General features: G+C 46.2%; 9 protein-coding genes across 9 annotated transcripts; 6 read left to right on the top strand and 3 right to left on the bottom strand.

Annotated features, from left to right (window-relative positions):
* Nucleotides 1-389: 389 nt before the first annotated feature.
* Nucleotides 390-1,357, top strand: N7481_010256 (uncharacterized protein; the record flags this gene model as incomplete). The annotated part of the gene is made up of 2 exons (XM_057269475.1): nucleotides 390-535; nucleotides 595-1,357. The coding sequence occupies 2 exons, from the start codon at nucleotides 390-392 to the stop codon at nucleotides 1,355-1,357; spliced, it is 909 nt and encodes a 302-aa protein (XP_057120152.1).
* Nucleotides 1,358-4,399: 3,042 nt separating this feature from the next.
* N7481_010255 (uncharacterized protein) lies at nucleotides 4,400-4,756 on the bottom strand (the record flags this gene model as incomplete). The annotated part of the gene is made up of 1 exon (XM_057269474.1): nucleotides 4,400-4,756. One exon carries the CDS (start codon nucleotides 4,754-4,756, stop codon nucleotides 4,400-4,402), a length of 357 nt encoding a protein of 118 aa, XP_057120151.1.
* An 887-nt stretch (nucleotides 4,757-5,643) lies between these two features.
* Nucleotides 5,644-5,940, top strand: N7481_010254 (uncharacterized protein; the record flags this gene model as incomplete). Its single annotated transcript, XM_057269473.1, has 1 exon — nucleotides 5,644-5,940. One exon carries the CDS (start codon nucleotides 5,644-5,646, stop codon nucleotides 5,938-5,940), a length of 297 nt encoding a protein of 98 aa, XP_057120150.1.
* Nucleotides 5,941-7,485: 1,545 nt separating this feature from the next.
* Nucleotides 7,486-8,345, top strand: N7481_010253 (uncharacterized protein; the record flags this gene model as incomplete). Its single annotated transcript, XM_057269472.1, has 3 exons — nucleotides 7,486-7,860; nucleotides 8,274-8,285; nucleotides 8,322-8,345. The coding sequence occupies 3 exons, from the start codon at nucleotides 7,486-7,488 to the stop codon at nucleotides 8,343-8,345; spliced, it is 411 nt and encodes a 136-aa protein (XP_057120149.1).
* Nucleotides 8,346-11,278: 2,933 nt separating this feature from the next.
* Nucleotides 11,279-12,900, top strand: N7481_010252 (uncharacterized protein; the record flags this gene model as incomplete). Its single annotated transcript, XM_057269471.1, has 3 exons — nucleotides 11,279-11,854; nucleotides 11,921-12,639; nucleotides 12,672-12,900. The coding sequence occupies 3 exons, from the start codon at nucleotides 11,279-11,281 to the stop codon at nucleotides 12,898-12,900; spliced, it is 1,524 nt and encodes a 507-aa protein (XP_057120148.1).
* A 563-nt stretch (nucleotides 12,901-13,463) lies between these two features.
* Nucleotides 13,464-14,763, top strand: N7481_010251 (GATA-like domain-containing protein; the record flags this gene model as incomplete). Its single annotated transcript, XM_057269470.1, has 2 exons — nucleotides 13,464-13,999; nucleotides 14,073-14,763. 2 exons carry the CDS (start codon nucleotides 13,464-13,466, stop codon nucleotides 14,761-14,763), a joined length of 1,227 nt encoding a protein of 408 aa, XP_057120147.1.
* Nucleotides 14,764-15,690: 927 nt separating this feature from the next.
* Nucleotides 15,691-17,337, bottom strand: N7481_010250 (serine/threonine-protein kinase; the record flags this gene model as incomplete). Its single annotated transcript, XM_057269469.1, has 3 exons — nucleotides 15,691-16,351; nucleotides 16,403-16,647; nucleotides 16,909-17,337. The coding sequence occupies 3 exons, from the start codon at nucleotides 17,335-17,337 to the stop codon at nucleotides 15,691-15,693; spliced, it is 1,335 nt and encodes a 444-aa protein (XP_057120146.1).
* A 1,564-nt stretch (nucleotides 17,338-18,901) lies between these two features.
* On the top strand, nucleotides 18,902-19,333 carry N7481_010249 (uncharacterized protein; the record flags this gene model as incomplete). Its single annotated transcript, XM_057269468.1, has 3 exons — nucleotides 18,902-18,948; nucleotides 19,019-19,174; nucleotides 19,243-19,333. 3 exons carry the CDS (start codon nucleotides 18,902-18,904, stop codon nucleotides 19,331-19,333), a joined length of 294 nt encoding a protein of 97 aa, XP_057120145.1.
* A 129-nt stretch (nucleotides 19,334-19,462) lies between these two features.
* On the bottom strand, nucleotides 19,463-20,911 carry N7481_010248 (VTA1 family vacuolar protein sorting-associated protein; the record flags this gene model as incomplete). The annotated part of the gene is made up of 4 exons (XM_057269467.1): nucleotides 19,463-20,363; nucleotides 20,432-20,559; nucleotides 20,644-20,744; nucleotides 20,809-20,911. The coding sequence occupies 4 exons, from the start codon at nucleotides 20,909-20,911 to the stop codon at nucleotides 19,463-19,465; spliced, it is 1,233 nt and encodes a 410-aa protein (XP_057120144.1).
* Between the last annotated feature and the right edge of the window lie 819 nt (nucleotides 20,912-21,730).

The following is a 21,730-nucleotide window of genomic DNA, read 5'->3' as shown; positions in this document are numbered from 1 at the left end:
TATTTCCACAACAATCGTTTTATTAATGCTGCTGGTCGCATCTGGCCCACGGGTAATGTTACTGCATATGACACCGAAATTTTCCTACTCTACCATTTGTCCACTCGAAGTGGGACGTGTTTGTCAGCAACCAGTACTAAGCAGTACCTCCTGTTCCTTGGAAAACCGGATGCTCCAAAAACAACCCCGCAATCCTTCGATTGCCCAAACTCGAACGTGCACAAAAATGCTTTCAAAATACCTTATCGCAGGGCTGGCATTTATTTTGATCTACTACTTTTGGCATTCAAACCTACCATACGAGATGGATCGGACAACTTTATCGAAACCATCAATAGGCATTTCTCTCACAGCTTCATACGGGTATCCTGATACCTAATCTGACGACGATGAAATCGCGCTCACAGGTTTACTGCAGAACCATATCCCTTCGTCATCCCGATGGTTCATTCGAGGATGTTGGTCGAATTGAGGGAGACTCCAGCTACCTCGAAATGATAAAGCGACTCTCGTCGCATGCAGCATCCCACCCTAGGTAACTTTCCAAAGCGAACCCTCTCCCAAAATACAAATCCACCATATTAATCTGAACAGTCCACCTTACGCTTCGTGGGATGACATGTGGAGCGACACACCACGACAAGGATGGCGATCTTTACGCAAAAAGATGGGCTTGGCGGCGTCTCCAGACGTCCAAGTTATAAGCGAGTTAGTCAAGAAACTCCTTGCTCTATGCGAATCCGCCTTTCTCCCATATGTCATAATAAGCTATCCAGGGATTACTGCTCTTTACAAAGAAGACATTAACGACGTGGCGGAGTACCTAAGCCTTCCAAAACTAACGGGCTTCTACAATGTCCATCCATGGGAAGTTTACGCCGCTTTTGCGGGACATGGGCTAGGATTATGCGAGCACTCCGAAGACAAGGATCGATGCAAAGATGAAGGGGTCCATCTACCGATTTACGAAACTCTCTTGGTTCAATATACCGATCAAGCCATCCTATTGCACACGACGCGCTTACAGACAGCAGTGGATGTGGATTATGGGGCTTCTGACCCCCATGTGAAAGCTTCTTTTGAGCTGGGCGCCAATTCGAATGCCGATGAGCTTGCATCGCGTGTATTAGAATTTGTGTATCAGTTCATGTGGCCTTGGTACACAGGCCAACTCGTTCCTGATGAGCTCCTGGTTATCATGACGGGGATCACGGATCAAACTATTCAAGAGGCTATTCGAGAGGCAGCGGAGAGGGTAGTACCAAAAACTCAGATACTTGCGTCCAATTCAGAGTTTGTTGCATCCAGGGGATCGGCAGAGCTTGCTTGGAGAGTGAATTTCACGGAATTATTTTGAGCGTGCTTTTTGAACACTGGGCCCAAGGTGTACGTTCACTTCTTTCTTCCTGAAATCTTGAATATTTATCCCCACTTTCCGTTTTCTAAAACATTTCCGCTGCTCTAGAAGTCAACCTAATAGATAGCTTGGTCTCATGGCCGCGAGTGCCGATAAGACACTCCTCCGTGCTGTACTGTATCTCGGGATCCGCGTCGTTACAATACGTATATTATTGGAAATAGAATACGAAAAGAACCACCAGAAAACAATATCAACGATAAAAGCTTCATATTCAATCTCTTTTAGTATTATTATCACTTGATATGTCCGTATGAAGGACGCTGCTGGAGCTAAAACCGTCGGCCTGGGTATGGCAGCTGCTATGATAAGTTGGGAATTATGTGACATAGGTAGGCAAGAATTAGGCGTCACGTTAGAATTATCCTTTTGGCCTAGTGAAAGCGGCCTAACTTAAGCGACGCGCGAGTTGATTCTAGCACCGGGAATTCGGTTGTACCGTATCGGAATGGCAGATCTCACCCAACCGGCGTGGTTTTCCGAGTCATTTACTGAGTATTCGTTTACTCTTCAAAAAATTCCCACCTACTGACCCTCGAATGGATACGGTGAACCGATCCTTCCGACATTTTGGGCATGTCCGCCGAAGTCAACACACCTGGCGGTCTTGACCGGCCTGCGGGTCCATCGGATGCGTGCTGCAGCACGTCGTTCCCGAGGCGCGTTGGTCACATCAGCAGCTACGGCTGGAGTCAACAAGCCTTCTTCTACATCTGGTATTAAAACCGGCCTTGCATCTTTTGGACTATCATTGGGGAATCATGACCCTCATGGGGCATGCTTCTGCTGGCGAGTCCTTGCCCCTCCGTGCTGACATTGTGAAGGGGGCATTTGACCAGGCTTGCGGCTGCATTGAGCATAGCATAGTTTGTGGGAAATTGGTTATCTTCATATCAGTCATTTAGCAACGTGGTTGGTTGTTTTTCAAACTTTCAGCTCATGAAGGAACTGAGGCACCCTACCGCGAAATTGCACCAACGCCGCCCTCTGTGCGTCACTTTCATAGCATGAAGGGACGATAACAATCTCGGCCTTGATATGTGATCTCTCGTCGTCGCTGAAGTTGTCGTTGAGTGCCTCTTGTAATGTGGTCTTGAGATCCCGATCGGGCCGTTCCCTTGACAGGCCTGTCACCCGGAAGACGTGTTACTTTCGCTGACTTCCCATTGTAATCTGTACTCATGCTTGGTGGCAGACTAATTGGATGAGAGCAGATTTGCGTAACAGTCTGTTGGTGGATGGTCATGTCAGCCTTGCCGGCGAGGCTGAAACAGTCAACACGTGCGGGGTATAAGCATGCGCCTACAATCATCATTTTGTAGATACTGCTGTGTACCAAATGCAACTTTCTCCCAAATAATTTATTGATAAAGAGAGTATTCAAGCGACATATTATCTTCGTCTATTGTTAGAACGGCTATTTTCGCATAAAAGCTAATTACAATAACCTTCACTTCACTTAATGCCTTGTGACATCCTCCGTGCCCCTGCCCCTAACATCACATGCATTGATTGAAACTAAGCTTGCTTCGGTTTAGCTCAAAGCTAGCTGTTTTAGACTTAGCGCCTTGTGAGAGAACAGTGGTACGTGAGACCACATCTAGAGCGAGATGAAAAAAAAAAGATTCCTGTTCCTTGGGGGATCGCTTTGGCCCTAAATTCCACGTGACCGATGCCCATTTCAAGGTAGCAGATGCGAGTCCTACCCAAAACGACCATTTAACTGAAATATCTTGTAAAACACTCCTGGTGAAAAATGCCAAATGGTGAAATTTGCCCGTTCTATTCTAGCTTAACCGCGGTTAACGGTCAGAAATAATGTTTTCTTATCATCATAATTGCACCATCAATTTTGCTACATGTAACACTGTTTACTTTTGCTCGACTGAGAATATTCAAATTCTTTTAGTGTTCAACGGTCAAAGCACGTGCTATCTGACCAAATCCAATTACTGTAGTTCCTTTGCCCATGCTGTAGTTGAAAGGTTGTTGATATTAAGCGTCATGCATGTTTTTGTTTTCATAATTGCTGTATAAATGAAACCCATGCTCAGATCATAGTATCCAAATCCTTTCTTGCTGTTTAACGTTCGAAAACGAGGGGTTTTGGGCTAATTATTGATACAGCATCACCATTGCCGACCGACTTGTAAGGATCAAATATGGCTGTTAAACTGGTAGCAATTATTTGAGTCTAGCAAATACAATAACTGTCATAAAGATTCCAGGGTTGATTTCAGCACTTTCCGGATATCGTTATTGACAGGGCTGTGAAGCTTCATATGGAGATCCAATGCCGCTTGGTCTCCTCAGATTTTCGATGGAATCGTTGAGTCTGGCCGGTGAAATTTGGTTCATAGAACTTCATGACGAACTGAAGAAGTGGTAGGATACCACTAGGACCCTTCGGGATCGGCTTATCCATCGTAACCGATCTCAACACCTTCAATCAATCATCTGATTCTATTGGATATGTTTAGTACTAGCTAGTACATTAATTCCCCATCCTGACACCTCATCTAAAGCCAGTCCAGGAAGATTCAAGTACCAATTGAGCATACATAACGTGTTCTGGAATCCACTAGGTGCTATTCACGTAATTCGCTGTATTCATACTCCTATGCTCTTTCATGGCCTGAATGGATCCATTTCAAGTAGGAGATGCCTCACAGGATACTGTACTAAAAATTCCCACAATGTCTCCTACCCATCAATGTCATGAGCGCACATCATACGAAATTTAATCGAGATCGACCGGGATCCCCGCGTCCACCTTGTGGCGATGGGCAAACAACAAGCCATCTATTGCCGATAAAGCGGCCGATCAGCAGTATCTCACCCCGCAAGAGGAACAAGCCCTAGAAGAGTATGTGTTGCGGTTGGCAGACAACGGCTACCCGCTTCCAGCCAAGTTTCTACGATCGCTCGCCCTGGTCATCGTGCGCCAAGGATCCTCAATTTTCCAGACCACAGACTCCAGCCTTAAAGTCCGACCTCCGGGAAAGAATTGACCGCGGGGTTTTTACCGACGACGCCCGCAGTTAAAGAACGACGACTGCGAGCGATCGATTGGAAGCGAGATGGCCGGCAGATCAAAGAGACAAAGTCCGACACTGGTTTGCCATCATTGGCCGAAAGCTGGCCGATCCGGCCTTTCTCCCGGAGAATGTGTATAATATGGACGAGACAGGAGTTCTTCTCAGCGTTCTCAACTCGCGTTCTCAACTCCCTCAAAGTGCTCGTCAGCAAGGATGATTTGAGAAAGCATCGAGGAACCACGGTGAAGGGGACGCTAGTCACGGCGATGAATGTATCTCCGCCAATGATCGATTCCTGCATTCTCTCATTACATTATCTGGCCGGCGGCCACCCATCGCAGTTCGTGGACTACTCACGCCACCCCCGGGTGGCATTTAAAACGGGCTACACGAACACAGACATCAGTCTGTACTGAGTGGAACATGTGTTTGATCTGCAGACTCGAGACCGAGCGGGCGGTCGGCCACGACTCTTAATCTGCGATGGTTTCGGCACCCATGAGTCTCTGGAGGTTATGAAATTCTGCTTTGCGAACCCCGTATTATCCTATGTCATCTCCCTTCTCATACGTCTCACAAACTGCAGCCGTGTGATGTGGGTGTCCTTAGTCCTCTGAAAACGGCATACCGGGCACAGGTTGAGCAGGCATGTCGGGCTCCCGCAAGCTCTCACAAGGTTAAACGTAAACCCCACCTTTAACGACAGATTTCATCAAGGAAAACAATCTTTTTAATTATTTCTCAGCATTTAGCATCATCTTAAGCTTAAGCGTATTCTAAATCTGGCACTTTTAGAAAATGTCAACTCAAGCAGAAACCTCTTCTTTGCCATGTCCCTTCCACAAAGACGATCAGCTCAATGATGATCTCGATGCATCGCTTGATTATCTGCCAGGTCATCCCCGGATCAGAATGATCGATGATAAAGGTTTGTTTAAATTCACTCGCCAGGAAGTCCGGTCAGAGGACCTCGAGTCGATATCGGGCAGACTCTGGTGGATGTCGAAGCAGGATAGCAGCAATATCTCTCCGTTGCATCGACAGCGAATAAAAGGCCGACAGATCATCGTTACCGAGGATCCTAGGCTGCATCTTATCTGAATCGACGACCGAATCTTTCTTAAGCCCCTTCCCCAGTACATAACGTCCTACGTATTCTGGGATACGTTGAGGGCGATCCGTCTAAATATGGTGCGGCGGCGACTCAGAAAGGCCGCACTCGGGTATCTGCGAACGTATTTCTACCTGATCCAGTATGAATCAGATCTAAGAATTGCACAAGACCCGGCTCTCTTCCTGGTCCCTACAGAGGTGACCTGGCGTCGGTTCTGCCAGTTCACTGATAATTTCAAGGACATCACGGATAACGAAGTGTCGGGACGATATCATTACGGAGAGATCCGATTGACCCGACTGAACTATTACGCGCCCGTTCTCTTCGGAAAAAGCCATTATAAAAGTATGAACAATCAGTATCGAGCGTAATTCGCAAGAATTCAAGGCCCCATGATATCTGCATTTGCTTTTTTCTCGATTCTCCTGAACTGTATGCAAGTCAACCTCGCGGCCTCCGATTCTGAGGGAAATATTCGAGTGCCCTGTTATTCGCATGTTGCTACTGGCTCAGTACTTCGATTGGATGTCTGACCGGTGTCCTATTGTTGATGTTGGTGTTTCTTTTCCCTTTCAAAGTGATCAGGGAATGGAAGTTTGCGATAGCCCATCGCTACTGTGGGGAAAGGATCCACAGCGAAGACCAGAAGGCTATGTGTAGCTAGAAATTTAATCATATTTTAGATTGGTACTTAATTTATTCATAATAGCGACTTAAAGAGGGTCACTTTGGCGTGGCTTTCTCTAGTTATAGATTTGGCGAATCCCACGAATTCTTGAGGACAGACTCAAACAGTCGCTGCTTGTTTAACGGTCACAGTTGTTTCCTGCAAGTCTGCCGAGAATGGCGATGCTGTATGGATATTTTGCCGGAAACACGGGAGAACTGGGATCCCCGTCTCCTTGTAGATTGGCCTAGATCTACCAATAAATAAAGTCCTGTGGCATTTTCCATACCACTATTCATTTTTGTCTCTGTAATGTATCTGACTGGAAATTGAAAGGGGGATATTCCAGGTTTCAGGTCAATTCAATTCAATTCAATTCAAGATTCTATTAACCGAATGCAGCCTAGCTTTAAACGCAGTGGCGATGTGGGCGTTTCTTTCAGCGGAAACAAGAATGAAGGAGATACAGCATATCGCTGAACAAAAGTAGGTAAATCACCCAACAAAAACCACCCCACGTGCGAATAATCAGCCTTCGTCCACGTACCGCCCCCCCGACGGGCAAATCTCACCACGGCTGCCCTCGTCCCATCAATGCTGGCATGCCGTTGTAACACGGCATTATTCCTTCGACCATGCTTCCTTTGTTCCGATTCGTCGGAATTGACAACCTCTTTTGGTTGCCTCTCCGTGGTAAGCTTCCCTATACGCATCGTCTTCGCCTCGTAATGCCCCTCGTTCACTTCCTCGAGCGATGTAATATTTGCACCGACTTCCTCGTATTTGACGTGTCGAAATTGGCCAAGGGGCCCAGACTGCTCGGTGCATGAATTCAGCCACATAGTGGATGGCTTGCAATATTTCAGGTTTTCAGCAAGACCTAACCGCCCACACCGGGTCCCTGCCAGTCAGTCTGCCGTTCTGACCCACATCGGCTTTATCAACAAATAGGTTAAAAGAGGGAGAAAAGTCTTCCACTTCATTTTGATCATAAAATCACGATGACTAATAATAAAGGCTCGCAGTCGCTCGCCCCGCTTCCCGAAGGGCAAATTCGTTCAGAACTGTTTGTCAACAAAACTTCAGGAATAACAAAGGTATCACGTGCGTGCACGGAATGCCAGAAGATGAAGGCAAAAGTAGTGTACCACTGCAACGATATCATGCTGCTTGCTGATCAAAATATTAGTGCTCTGGAGTAGCACCCTGTAAGCGATGCCGCAACCACAAAACAGAGTGCGCTATCGATATGGACACCGACGAGCGGCGGAAGCTGTTTCTCAAACGCAAGATAGACTTGTTACAACATGACAGCGATCTCTTCAGCAAGGTTCTCAAGACTCTTCGGGACGGTAAAAGAGAGAGGATTTCTGACCTACTTGCCCTCGTGCGCAGTGATGCCTCCCTTAGCGAAATTAGGATCCTTGTCGCTGAAAAGCTCACCGAAACATCTCTATCCGAGGATTGCTCAGTAGTTGAGAAATTGCACTCCCAGGCAGAAGAAAAAGAGATGACAACGGCCAAGAGTCGCCACAAAGCATTAGATATTGAATGGCTGTCAGACATACCTGTTCTTCAAGTCCCGACACACCCATGGACGAACATCACCCACGACGAAGATTTCGTATCCCATCTTGTTTCCCTTTGGTTTACGTGGCATCATCCATCATGTTCAACCTGGATAGTAAAACAGCTTTTTTTGAGCGATATGCAAGCGGGGAATCAAAGCTGCATCTATTGCTCTCCATTGCTTGTCAATGCGATGCTTGCAGAAGCTTGCGTATGCTCAGCACCCTTTTGCCTTCAAGCTTTGCTCAGAACTATATATGGGTAGCTCACTAACCATGTTTTAGTTCTCCTCTAACTATAGCCAAAGTTTGGCGGTTCCTGGGGAGTCCCGTTCCAAAGGCGGCCATTTTTTTGACGAGGCCAATCGTTTATTAGACGAGGAGGGCAGTAGGATATCTCTAACTACTGTGCAGGCTATTGGTATATTATACACAACGTAAGCTACACGTATTATTTACTCCTAGTCAGGTTCTACGCCAGGTATGTTTCTGACTTTCTTCTATTTTCTATTGACAGTGCCAGTTTCATGGGAAAGGATGAACTGAGTTGGACATACTTATTACGAGCTACAGATGGTGCCTATCAATTAACAGTTGCTGATGCCGTCTCAATTAATTTTGATACGGATAAGGCACGGGTGTTGGATACTATAACCTGGGGTTTATTTAATAGCACGATGTAAGTCTATCCCTGCACAAATCACAACCGAAAGACTCCTGACACTACTCAGGGTCAGTTCTTTATCGTGGCACAAATCACCGACAATGAAGAAGCCTTTGAGAGATCCTTTGCCATACGAACATCACATGACAGACACATGGTGCCCTTATCCTCTTCAGTCCCCATCATGCCAAGTGCATACGAACTGTATATTTAATCAAATGTCCTTTTTGGCCCTGATTAGCTGGGATGTGGCTGATGCACTATTCGGGGATATCCCTCTTGGGGGATCCCTTCTGCAAATCAGAGCCGAGGAGCTACATGGCCGTCTAGTTTGTTGGCATGGAACAATACCAGCATGCATAGCCGTTCAAGACGGTTCGGTTCCAGGAATTCTCTATCTCCAGTGAGCTCTTCCTTTCACTCCAGCTACCCTTTCTAACTCTATTCAGCATATACTACTACTCGATAGTCATGACTCTTTTTCGCTTTCTGAAAGCCCCATTAGGATCTGACGAAGCTTCAATGGCTACCGCATCTAACGCAAGATGTATATGTATACAATCTGCATATAATGTCACTGAGCTTATTAGTAACCACCGCTCACACTGGCGGCTTCGACGTACGACACCTGCTTGTCTACACTGGATCAGTATATCATTATTCTCATTGCTAGATGATTTGCACAACACCACTAGTTGTGCTGCCTTCATTACGCTATGTGCTGCTATAAGGTCATCTTCAAACTGCTGCCTTCTTGCTAAAGAGGTGCTTATGCGAGTACACTCCAGTGCAGGAAAAGCGGGGATCAAACTCCCACAGGAAGGCGGGGCGCTTTTCGATGACTTTTAATGGCTAGCGACAGAAAGTGCAAGTCTTTCAATATTCAAGTAACCTGTTTATTCAAACTTTTCGCTTTATTGTGTGCTGGGGTATGTAAGTTAAGGGCTGAAGACAACGTCCTTTTTGAAACCAAGCTGCGCGATGTTCTGTCCAGATAACTTTGGAACCAAACAAACAGTTTCTGTAAGAGTGCATAAATTGGTGGCTAGAAAAAGCTCTCCACCTTAGTATTCTATTATACTACAGTCTAGTAACAGCGAAAAGAGTATAAAATAGGACGTCAATCGAGTATTTCAACCCAAACAGCCACTATTAAACAGTCGGTTCAACCACCAAAGTAGCACTATTACAAACTAGTACCAAACCGGGTATTTGCCTCCTTCAAAATCTAGCACGTCTCCTTGGTGGAAAACCGTAGGAGGCTCAACTTGGAACTCCTCTGTGAAACAGTAGCCAGTAAGAACTTGCACAGGGCGGGCATTTATTTCAATGGAACTCGGAGTAAAGCTTTTTCTGGATCGGCGACTCTAAAAGGAAACAGATGCATCAAAACGCTACTTTTGGCTCTCGATTCTAGTCTGAGGTGAAGCCAATTCTTTTAAATAACTTCGTAAACTATTCCCAATTTATAACAGCTTGAAAAATTCAAGTAATTATTCAACAATGCTCGATTTTCTGGGCAAAGGCCGCAATTCCGGAAATGCCGGGACGGGACGATCCAAAGATGAACATCCTCCAGCTCGTGCATCAGTGGTGTTGTATTTCAGAGGTATTAATTGATTATTCTTGTACCAAGGGAATAAATAACTGAAGCTATACATATAATGAGAAGGTCAAGGTGATTGGAAATCAACTTGATCTTCGTATAGACGCCTCAAGATTAATTCCGAGGTCGCGGTTAGGTACCTGATATGAACCGGCCTTATATGACAGCACCAGTAAGCTACTATTCTTTTGCTTCTCGCCCTACGTCTTGAATCTAGAGTCAACTATAGTTGCTCGTAAATATTGCTGATTCATCTCCAGACACTATCTACGTAGGTATACGTCAGACCCTCATAGCCAGAGTGTATATATCAAGGACAAAACCCCGAGTAAGACTGCTCATTCTTGTTAATGAAGTTACCAAAAATGACTTGAGCGGCAAAGTGTCTTGTTTTTGGTCCTGATGACATTGGGTGACATGATACACGAAACAGCCAGACCTTAGTCAGTGCCCGTAATTAATTACCTGGTTACATACCTGTGGGTGGATATTCAAAAAAGAAAACCCGGCCCAAGCCTGCGTTTTGAGAGGCTTATGTGTCGTAGTCAAAGGGTCACCTGGAATGCTTCGCAACTTTTGCTTCTTAGCTTACACCTATTACTATGATCACACCTGCGATATTATTTGGTGGCTTCGAACCACGGGTTCACGAGTGGAAAACAAAAATGGCCGTTGACCTGCATGGTCCCACGTCGGCTAACCCAAAACTATCAGAGACACTAGAGCTTTTATCCACGGTTCCATTTAGCCATGGCAGGGGCTCAGATAATATGGGAAAAAAGGATTCGTTAACTGCAATACGAGTTGATAGTGTTGGAGTATCATGCCATCGGCTTGCCGTGATACCGATATAACACGCAGCTGCAATCTCCAACATATCGTTCAGTTGAATTAATAGCATAAAAAGATAAAGATCGTGTCTTCTATTGGCTAAGACAACGGGACTCCGAGTCTGGACTTATGTTACGTCATATATATGCAATCACATGCCAGTATGTGCTGTTTCCTAAATTCAACAGAAAAGGGTTTCGGGTCCACAAATATTTTGTTGGGCGTGAGCAGGGGCGACGAGGCTACATCTTATGTAAAACTCTGACCAATAAATATTCGACTCATAAATACCCTGGTCCACGTCCGTCTTCATTTCCACTCTACCAAATTACTCATTATACGAATGTTATTGTTAAGAGTATTCAAAGTCAGTATGATCGGAACATCTACTATTGAGTATCTCTTTATTCGGATTTGCATCCTATTTCTTCGCAACATTGTACCAATCAGTGTTTTATACAGCATTCATTTACTTACGAATCAATGTCTTCACTTGCCATTCTGTCTCGAATGCACGCCCCACCCTATCCATGTCTGGCTCACTGCGGAGGCAGCCTTTTTCGCAACTGTCTTCATACCACTCAAATACGCTCTCCATCATTCTCCCATCTGCAATAGATCTTTACCCGCAGAGTGCAGAAAGAGATTGTTCCAAACTTGCAACGCGAATGTGCCAAATGTAGAGAAATATCTGAGCCGGTGGCTTATGGTCTCAGAAGCGGAATACATCAAGCGCGATAACGTGAAAGACTTTATCAGATGGGCATTCTTCAGACCGGGATGCACGGAGGAGCAGGACCCACAAAATGAAGCGGAAGTCGAGGCCTATACAGCAGAAACAGAGAAGCTAATTGGTCGAAAACTGTCACTGGGAAGAACAGATGTGAAAGGCCTTGGGCGGCTTTTAAATGAAGCAGGCGGTTCACCACGTAGTCTTTTGTGGTACACTGTCAGCTCTCCATCTTCTCTCTATGTGTGATAGAGCCCTAACAGGCTAACAATCCCGTTTACTTAGTGCGTTTTTGTGGTTGACACAATAATGTACTGCAAGATGTTATACAATGGATTCCACTTCCATCGCAGCATACTCTCGCGGTTCTTCACCGTCTTTCCATTTCGCCCTCTTACGATACTCACGGTTTACCAATCACCGGCGCGGCATCTCACATACTGGCATCGACGGCATACATCTAAGAAAAGGCTTCCCGTACTATTTATACATGGAATTGGAATTGGCCTCTACCCTTACACGAGCTTTCTCCGAGACCTCAGCAGGGAGATGAAGACAGGAGCAACTGAAGATAGTGAGGTTGGCATTATCGCACTTGAGATCATGCCAGTAAGCTCTCGTTTAACTCATCCGGCTTTAGAGAAGGATGTGATGATATGTGAGATCATGAAGATCATGCGGTATCATGGGTGGTGCAGATTCGTGCTTGTGTCTCACTCTTATGGCTCCATCGTCGCTGCACACCTTCTAAAGTCCGATCAATTTACTCAGTTAATCGGACCTACGGTCTTCATCGATCCTGTCTCATTCCTCCTCCATCTGCCTGACGTGGCATACAACTTCATAGCCCGCCAACCATCGCGGGCCAATGAATACCAGCTTTGGTATTTCGGAAGTAAAGATATAGGAGTTGCGCATACGCTGGCGAAGAGGTTTTCCTGGATTGACAACATTATTTGGAAGGAGGACCTCGGGATAAAGGCCGAAGAGAACCAAGAGGGGGGGTAGAAATGTAACAGTTGTTTTAAGTGGCAAGTATTTTGATCGTGAATGCCGAAACAGTGGGGCAGTACTTGATGGGTTCATCGTCTGAAGCCCGGACATCAGAAAAAGAAGTAACACGAGCATGGAAAAACAGGTCATGGATTGGTCACGGGCTTGAGCTGCTGTGGTATGAACATTTGGATCATGCTCAGGTTTTTGATTCCGAGAATACTAGGCGGCCAGTCATCAGGGCAATCTCTGTATATTCAGACAGGGGCTGAGACTGTTCTTTTTGACATGATGTTGCCACCAGCTACTGCGACTCTAGGGAGAGACGCGGTCTTGGTGTTATACCTCACAAAGATTCTGGTGCACTGATTTGACATCTAACTATTACTAATACGTACTTGCTTGATCCGACCGACAACCACACCGTAGGTCCTTATCTAAACTTCGATGGCTCATTACGCTTCTAGGGCACGCAATTTGACAAAAAGGGCCTCGGCGTATGGATAGTCACCAGTGGATCGTGGGTAGTTGCGCCAGCAGATAAATTCGGTTGCCGATGCTTAATAGGTAAGGAAGACTCGGGATTCAGAGTGTTTGAGAGCCTTATCAACCATCCACTGTTAAAACGTCTCATACGTTAGAAAGCCAAGAAATGAGAAATAGTTCGTCCCAATCGGTATAAGCCTACATTTGCTCCTGACAAATGAGAAGAATAGTACCCGCTACGTCACCTGGTGTGAGAACTTGGAAGTGTTGTGTGCTAGGGAAAACTCTCCCTCCCCCACCACGCGAAAAACAGTCAACATCCCCCTCTCCCTACCACGCAGGTTCTCTAATGGGTCCGATGGCGCAAGGATACTTGGTAGATTACCCGATTCCAAGAACTTCACCCTCGCAAGATGGTTTTCGAAAAAGGGCAAGTTCGAATGTGGTCGCATCCACCCTCTGCTCAATCCTGCGGCGTCCTCACTGCAGTTCCTCTGCCATCGATCAAATCTCCGCTCCTGACATTCGGAGTAACCTACACCTGAAAGACGGTAAATTGGCTTTGCACTACTATAATGTCGGACCCTTGGCCCGTGCACAGAAACAGAAAGAACTTGAAAATGGCGCGTCGACGGAGTTGCGCTCAGTGCCCTGGACCTCACAAGCGCCAGCTGCAGATAACACTTCACTTGAGGACGAGCCATCCAGACATGTGGACTATCTCTCTCATGACTGGAGAGAGGATGATATCTGGTCATCCTGGCGCTATGTGATCAGATGGAGGAGCAAGTATAGTAACGGAGTTAGACTGGAGAACGCATCTTGGAGAACATGGGCCAAAACAAGAGGCAACCTCGGGACTATATCACCGGAGAGCCTACACTGGTGCGTTTTCCTTATTCTCTGAACAACCTTTTTGATCTTTTCCCCATTTTCCATTCATTGATTATCAGTATAGGGTTAAGGATAGAGATACCACCTGGCTCTACGGACCGTTGAAGATCCCTGACAATCGTGCGACCGCTATTTCCTCTACCACTTCGGCTCGCCTACGGATCCCAAACTTCTCTATACGCCAGAGGTCCATTCTTAAAAGAAAGTCTGTTGTGAAATTAATGTTTCAACGGTCAGAGTCCCAGCAGGTTTTACTTCCAGAGGCTGAGCATTACTTCGGTCAACCCCTCTCTCGAATGTGCAGCACAGGCCTAGTACAACTTCATCATCGGACAAGAGAACTGACATACCCGGAAATAGGTAGTCTCGCTGCACCTTTATCTCGCGGAAAGGTAGCAACAAAAGAAAGACGCCATGTTCACTTCAATGATGAAGTTGTACAATGTATTGCGATAGATGCGAAACATGCCGATGTGGGCCTGTGGGCTGAGTTTTATAACGATGAGCACTGCCTATATAATAGCGCCGCTGCGACAGGACGTACGCGAATTAAGAAGCTCCTGGGTAGCAGCAACACCTCACACGAAACCTTCAGCGGTAGAGGTAAGACCATCAATATTCTCCCCTCGACCATTCTTCAACACTGCGAAGAGGTCCCAGGACCTCGTATTCAGCCTGACTTTAACGAACTACCAACTATTTCGGTCTTCTCTAAGTTATGCCGGTGGCTGTCATTTTCGGCCGAGACGAGCTAAGGAAGATCAGCGAAACTTCTCCTACTGGTCCAACTATGATCTGGATCTTGTTGCTGCACTCTCTTTAATACCGTAACTGAGCAGCTCGCTGATGCCTTTATATATACGCGGTCTCAAGTGATCCAATGATAGACTGATTTTTTAGAATGCTCAGGAGGGCAGAAATGTTAATTTGAGAATACCAGCTTCTAGAATTACACAATGATTGAACTTTCTAAAGTGGATTCTAAATAGTCCTAACTCAAATTGAGTTACACCCACCGAGGCAACATATCTTTATTCCTGGGCGGAAACATCGCGGTCCGATGATCAGACTTGGAAGCCGAACTTGGAAGCAGTGCAAGCCTCAATACGGTTCGCAATCGCCAGGGACCGACTCGACGCTGCTTGACCATGTCGACCAGCACAAACGAACCCCTCCTCCCAAACTAACCCACCCCGATCACCTTATGCCAGGGACGGTATACACGCTACGACTATCGATAATAGGATGTTAAACACTCGAAGAGGCGCCTTAAAGTCAGTCTGCTACCAAAGTTACTAGCCCACAAGGACCGCTACAATACTGAAAGCTGGGATGACATATACTGAAAGTAACTATGTATGTGGCTAAGGAGACACGGCATATAATAGGACATGCATTGGTAGACTAGTGATGGTTGTCTTTTCGGCTTAGCCGCTGAGCCTGAATATATTTTTGTGTCTATGTAGCTGATTTGAAACTCCGTTCCGCGGGTGAGCACCCAAACTGTCATCGTAATCCTCAGGGAGCGCAGACTGTGATCCGGACAAAAGGCAGCAAGAAATGTTCTGATAAGTAAGTGTCGGCGATGCTTATCATTTGGCTGTTGCCTATATACAACCTAGCAGACATCGAGGCCTTCACACAGGGTGAGAGCGTCCGATAAACGGAAGTCCATGCTCCTATTATGTTGAAGGAACACTCAATATGTGGGCGCTAACAGGCTGGCATGGACCTTGATCAGCAACGACGTCTTTGAGCGGTTGCGGGTAAGTTTGACTCATTGGTCCATAACGCTGGTCCAGTGGGGACAGGCCGACAGTGAAAATGGTTTCTTCGTCAGCTTGACGGATCCATGGGTGTTCCATAAACTCCTTGATGTTGTACCGCTTCATAGGATCAACAACTAGCAGATGAGAAACCAAGTCCTGGGCTGACTTTGAGATATGGTCCCACCAAGGCGACAGGAACATGAACTGGCCGCAGACTATCTTTTTGGTGAGTATCTGGATGCTCTCATCACGAAACGGAGGGAATCCACAAAGCAAAGTGTAGAGGACGCATCCCATTGCCCACATATCTACACCCTTTGAATACTGCTCATCGTTGACGATCTCAGGTGCAGTGTAACCGACAGTTCCACAAGGGGTCCCAGTTCGAGTGTCCCAGATAACTTTCGAAAGACCAAAGTCGGCGATCTTGATTTCTCCGATACCACCTGAGCCGAAGTTTGAAGTGAACTCGCCTTCATCTTCCTTGTCCTCATCGCCGGGCTGCTGAGGTTTCGGATTCTTGCTCGGAGTGAAAGGAGCCGGGAGGAAAAGAATGTTTTCAGGTTTTATATCACTAGAAGGACTCTCAGTTGTGTTTAACCGCGAACTTGGAACTGGTACATACCGGTGAACGACACCTGACGTCTCGTGGAGGTATTCGATGGCTTTGGCAACCTGTACAATTACATGCTTGCTGAGGTCCTCGCTGAAATAGGTCAATCGCACTATTTGAGGAAGCAATTCTCCTCCAGTACACAGTTCGAGAATGATGTAGCAAAATTGTTGGCTTTCGAAGAAGTCGATCAACTTAACTATGTTGGGATGGTCGATGTTGCGCATTATCTGGACCTCGTTGAGAATCTTGGCGCGCTAAAACAAATTGATGGTTAAGAAATGAGCTTCAAGGATATGAGGCTACAAGAAAGCAGCATGAGTCATCACTACCATATTAGGTTGGGTATAGTCCGAGTCAGTTCAAGCACATCCCGAACCCCTTGAGAACTCTTTCACCCTGAAATTCAAGGTGGATTGCTATGACCAAAGCCCATGATCTTTTTTGTCGACTAGACCATGCACCCAAAGCCACGAGTAAGGGAACAATCAGGAAGTAAGACGAGCCGGTAATGTTACCTGATTAATGTCCATCTGGAATGATCTCAATACTTTAATTGCCACTTCGCCAAACTCCGTTGTTGAATCTCGCGCGCGATATACATTGCTGAATGCACCGTATCCCAATTTTTCCACTAGGATCCAACGGTCGAGGCCTGGATATTGGGGCATCTTGGACCGGTTCACTATCTCAGCTGCCACTGAGCGATCGATTTCCACGGATCGTTCCTGTCGAATTTGATTTGAAGTTTCCTGCGTTGCTGCTTGGGCGTTCTTTGGTTCATCAGACTCGGCCGCCTTAGTGGCGAAAGAGAGTTCGCCAGTGGGATTTGTTGAATGCTCGGCGTGAACTGTGGAAACATTGGGCGCGAGATCGTTGTGAGATTCAACCAGCCGCGTTTCTTTTCTCTGCTGAATCAAATTGTTGATGCTCTGTATCTTAGTCATGATAGATAGCTTGGGGGAAGGCACGAGGGATAATTGGATAAGGTCGTTAAATAAGGAGGATCTCGAGCTTACCTTGGTCTTGGTGTAAGAAAGGTTGACATGGAAAGAGGAAGAAGGAAGAAGGAGGGGGAAAGGGGAGGAGGGTGCAGCGAATGAACTGGCTAGGCCGAACTACAGTACAGTCAGCGTATCCAGATGGTCTGTGCCGAGTGCCGTCTTTAGAGTTCCGAAAGGAATACGAATAATATGAATATTGATGAATAATTGCGAATAAGAATTGAACAGGTAAGTGGTTCTATTAGGTTAAGTTGTCTAGCTTGTTAGAGGTGGGATACTCTATCTATTTAAACGTCTATTGCTAGTCTCCGCCATCTGTGGCGCTGATAACCTCTACCTAGCGAGAACCGGCTGCAACTGCGAATGGCACGGTGGTAGCAGTCTTTCATATATCAGTGCGGCCCGCAAGGTTAGATTGAGCGTGGGAGTATCCCTGCTTGAAGCTTCGCATCTGACTGTGAAGATTAATAAACGGCTTACTATATTAATCTTAACCTGCCTTCTTCTGCAAATGTAGCAGGCCTTCCTGTTGTAGTTCAGAGGTATGAATTGTGTTATTGTCCAGAGGGAAACTTTAGGCTATATATATATACAACGAGAACAACAAGTTGATTTCCAATTAACTTTGTTCTTCGTATAGATATCTCAAGATTAATTCCGATGGTTCGGCTTGGTTCCTGATCTGCACCAGCCTCATATCACAACATTTCCACGTCCATGGTTTGCCGCCCATTTTCACCGCTAGACTCCAGCTATCCCGTATTGAATTTAATTGAAGATTAGAGGTAAGCTGTAAAGGCATTACTTGTTTCGACGAAGTAAAGCTATGCCAGCCCTTGACTTAGTGGACGAAAGGATGAACGGCTGAATGTACATCAAAAGGGGCTTGATCGATCGTGCCGCACCGTCACACGGACCATCGTGTCTCTAGGCGTAGACCGGCCTAGGCCTGTCAAACAAGGGTTTAGTCCGGATTTTCATTTTTCCTTGCCTGCATGGGGCCAACCTACGCGAGTTTTTGGCGGGTATCCACTGAGTCTTTGATTGATTATTTTGGTGGTGTGAGGCTGTGATATGAGGCTAGTGCAGATCAGCAACCAAGCCGCATCCTCGGAATCAATTCTCGAGATATCTATACAAAGAACAAGTTCACTGGGAATCAACTTGATCTTCTCATTGTATATAAGCCTCAGTGATTCCCTTGGTACAAGAACAATCAATTCATACCTCTGAACTACAACAGTAATGCCAGCAGTATAAGAAGGCGGTCCAAAGAGTTGGTGTGATGTAACAAAAGTAGGTGATTGTATTAATTCCCTTCTTTCCGTGATGAATTACGTCATATGCCTAAAGGCGGAAGATGACGGATGTGTGACGAACACGGCACACTAGTTCTGTAATACAGATCAGAGGGTAAAAAGGCGTTGCATATTTTACGAACGTATTGTTCACTATTATAAATCAACGAAAATATTCAGAAGTCAATTGATGAGCTAGAAACCACGACATGTCCAATACTGAAGAGAACCTGGATGCTATGAAAGGTTACAAGTCGTTAGTGGACTACCTGGCAACTAACGCTGCGGGTCTATGGACAACGCTAATTACAGAATTTGAAATACAGGGGACTAAACAACCCAAATGTCTCAGATGAGGTAAAGGGACCCGATCAAGTACAACTTGATCAAGATATTGGCCGTGACCAGTCATGCAAAAAGCTATACAATGCTAGAGGCGGTCAAAACAAAGACTTGAGCAAAGTCCCTGCTGGATCTGAAGCGTCAGTGCTGAAATCAAAGAAAGTGGCTACAGTGATGTGATATGGCTAACAACGCTAATTTACTTGAGAGCTCAGAATAGTCCTGGTGTAACCAAAATGGACAAGAAGAAGGCATACGAGGAATTGATTCGGATGGGTGGCGAAAGTCCGGAGGAATAATGATCCCATTTCACGCGAGTAGTTCAATGTCAGCTAATATGGGGATCCTTAAGGTATTACTGCGATCACAATGTATAATGGGAGTAGTTTTATCGGTTGCCTTAGCTTTTATGTCTTAAAAGAGCAATATTAACACGCTGCACCCAGGTGTCTCAGAGAGTTCTTGAACTCCTTTATCGCTGTGTCGACGTCATCGAATGCCAACGCAGAGAGCGCCCAGTGCGCATGCTTCTGTGCCAGAGAGATGGACTGTTCGTCGACCGACTGTGATGGTTGACTTGGTGGTCCAATGGGCACATGAGCCAGAGATGTACGTAGAACTGGAGGTGGTCCGGACGGCACAGCTGCAGGATGCAGAATATGAGAGCTAGTGCCCGATAGCTCATGGAGCGAAGTTGGAGCCGGTACGGCGATTGAAGAACTAGTGGCTGGTGGTGGAAAGGGGTGCAAGGTATGAGAATAACGCAAGGCATCGGCTCCGCTGAAGGTTGAGGCCCCGGGAATATCTGGTAGGCTCGGCACTGGAGAAGAGTACCCAATTGTTCCCGGGGATGAGGAGAGTTCTAAGTCTCCTGGTTGTGGATTGCTGATTTCCTTTGTTCGCGCAGGAGAACCAGGGATATCGCCGAGTACGGAAGGAATATCATAATTCGACGTCGCAGGCGGCCACTGAAGTGATGAAGCTCGGGAAGTGTGGAGCGATTCATCAAGAGAAAATTGCTGGGTCAGCTCCCGCCCTTTTAGACGGTCGGATTCCTCTGAGATTTCCTCGATTGGCGGCTGTCTGGATGGAGAGGGCTGTTCCGCTACCGATCCATCGAATGTTTGAACCTCCTGATTGGCGATTGATTCTTGTTCTTCCTCTTCTGGAACAGGATTCGTCGCATTGGGATTTTCACCATTCTTGATCGCCTTCACAATTCGAACTGCATGATACTTTCCGAACTTGATCCTTCCGGCAATCTCCGGGTCCAGAGCCCCCCCCAGATTTGACGTAGTTCGAGAAATAGAGCCGCCGCCTGGAATGTATCTGCGGTTTGTCTTGTAAAATCAGAGAACAGGCATATTGGTAGCCACAGGCAACAGTTGAGAGCTCACTTCGTGACCTTGTTAGCGTTCATAGCAGCTTCAGCGCGAGCAAAGACTTCCAACCCAAAGCGCTCGACCAGTGCACTCGCCGCGACGCTATCCACCACCAATTCATCACCAGAATGCTCGCTTTTGAACTATATCACACTTCGTTGTCAGTCACGATCTTTGTCAGTCATGTAAAGAGCAGGAAAGGGGTTGGGTTGGGGGACTCGGCGAACCTGCTCAAGCTTGTCCACCAGGTTGGTGGTGTAGGTTTTGATTTCATCGTTGGAATTATGAAGACCCCGTCCGATGATCTGATTCACTATGTGAAAGTTGCCTGCGATATTGGCGATTCAGTAAGCTCCAACATCCACTGCAGCGTCCAGGAGGTTGAGACTCACACCAGTAGGCAATCACAGGCTTGGTCTTCTCGATCTGGGCTGCTCTCATGGCAAAGAGGCCAATGTCAGTGGATCTCAGCCCCTCTGGAATAATTTTCGCCATGTCCGAGGTATGGGATAGGAAGAATTAATGAGACCCAGGAGAGGCGCCTGACCATGACGGTTGATAGCAATGACATCACAGCCTGCGGAGGCGAAAGCTCCAATTCTCAGGAGCTCGAGTTTACATGCCAGCGCATGGAGTGGTAAATTACCACTAGCAAGCGATTGATTACCCAGGAACCCACATTTATTTGTGTTTTGTATGGTAAATTGATTCAACTAGCAACGTGGGTGTATTAACCACCGAGTATACGCACATACAGAGGTATTTCAACCTGCCCTTGATCGAATGCTTATGTCGGGATGAGGAATTCATGTACTGGCTAGTACTGAAGATGTCCAAGAGAATCAGATGGTTGATTGAAGGTATTGAGATCGGTTGAGCGATCTCAGGGGTCTCTTCTTCTAATTGAACTAATGGCTTGTTATGAAACCATACTAGGACGAATTGGGTGAACGATGAATTGGCCTATCCTGAAGGGTCTTAGTGGAAATTGACCACTCCTCAGTTCATCAGCTTGTTTTCTATTCAATCAATCACTCTTTGTATCCTGAAGTGGTTCCGCTTTGTCTTATTCGTCCTGAATGCATACTGGCCCTGACACTTTTAGCAAGTGCTGATTTATGGCTAATGAGTCCCGGCGAAAGGCGGTGGGTGTGGCCGTTTCCTGCGTCCTGCTAACTAGACGTGTTCATTGCCAACGCCAAAAAAATCGAAGACTCTCGTCGGCAGGCATAGGTGAAATAAATAAAGAGAAATCCTTTTTAGTAAATGAGTTAAAGTAAAGTGAAAATGAAAAAAAAAAATGAAAAAAAAATG

This window comes from Penicillium waksmanii (genome assembly GCF_028829765.1).
Source record: "Penicillium waksmanii strain IBT 27052 chromosome Unknown utg000008l:1.0-5622682.0:1.0-5626561.0, whole genome shotgun sequence".
Taxonomy (NCBI): domain Eukaryota; kingdom Fungi; phylum Ascomycota; class Eurotiomycetes; order Eurotiales; family Aspergillaceae; genus Penicillium; species Penicillium waksmanii.
The sequence above is the reverse complement of the archived record's forward strand: the minus strand, read 5'-3'. Positions and strand labels throughout refer to the sequence as shown.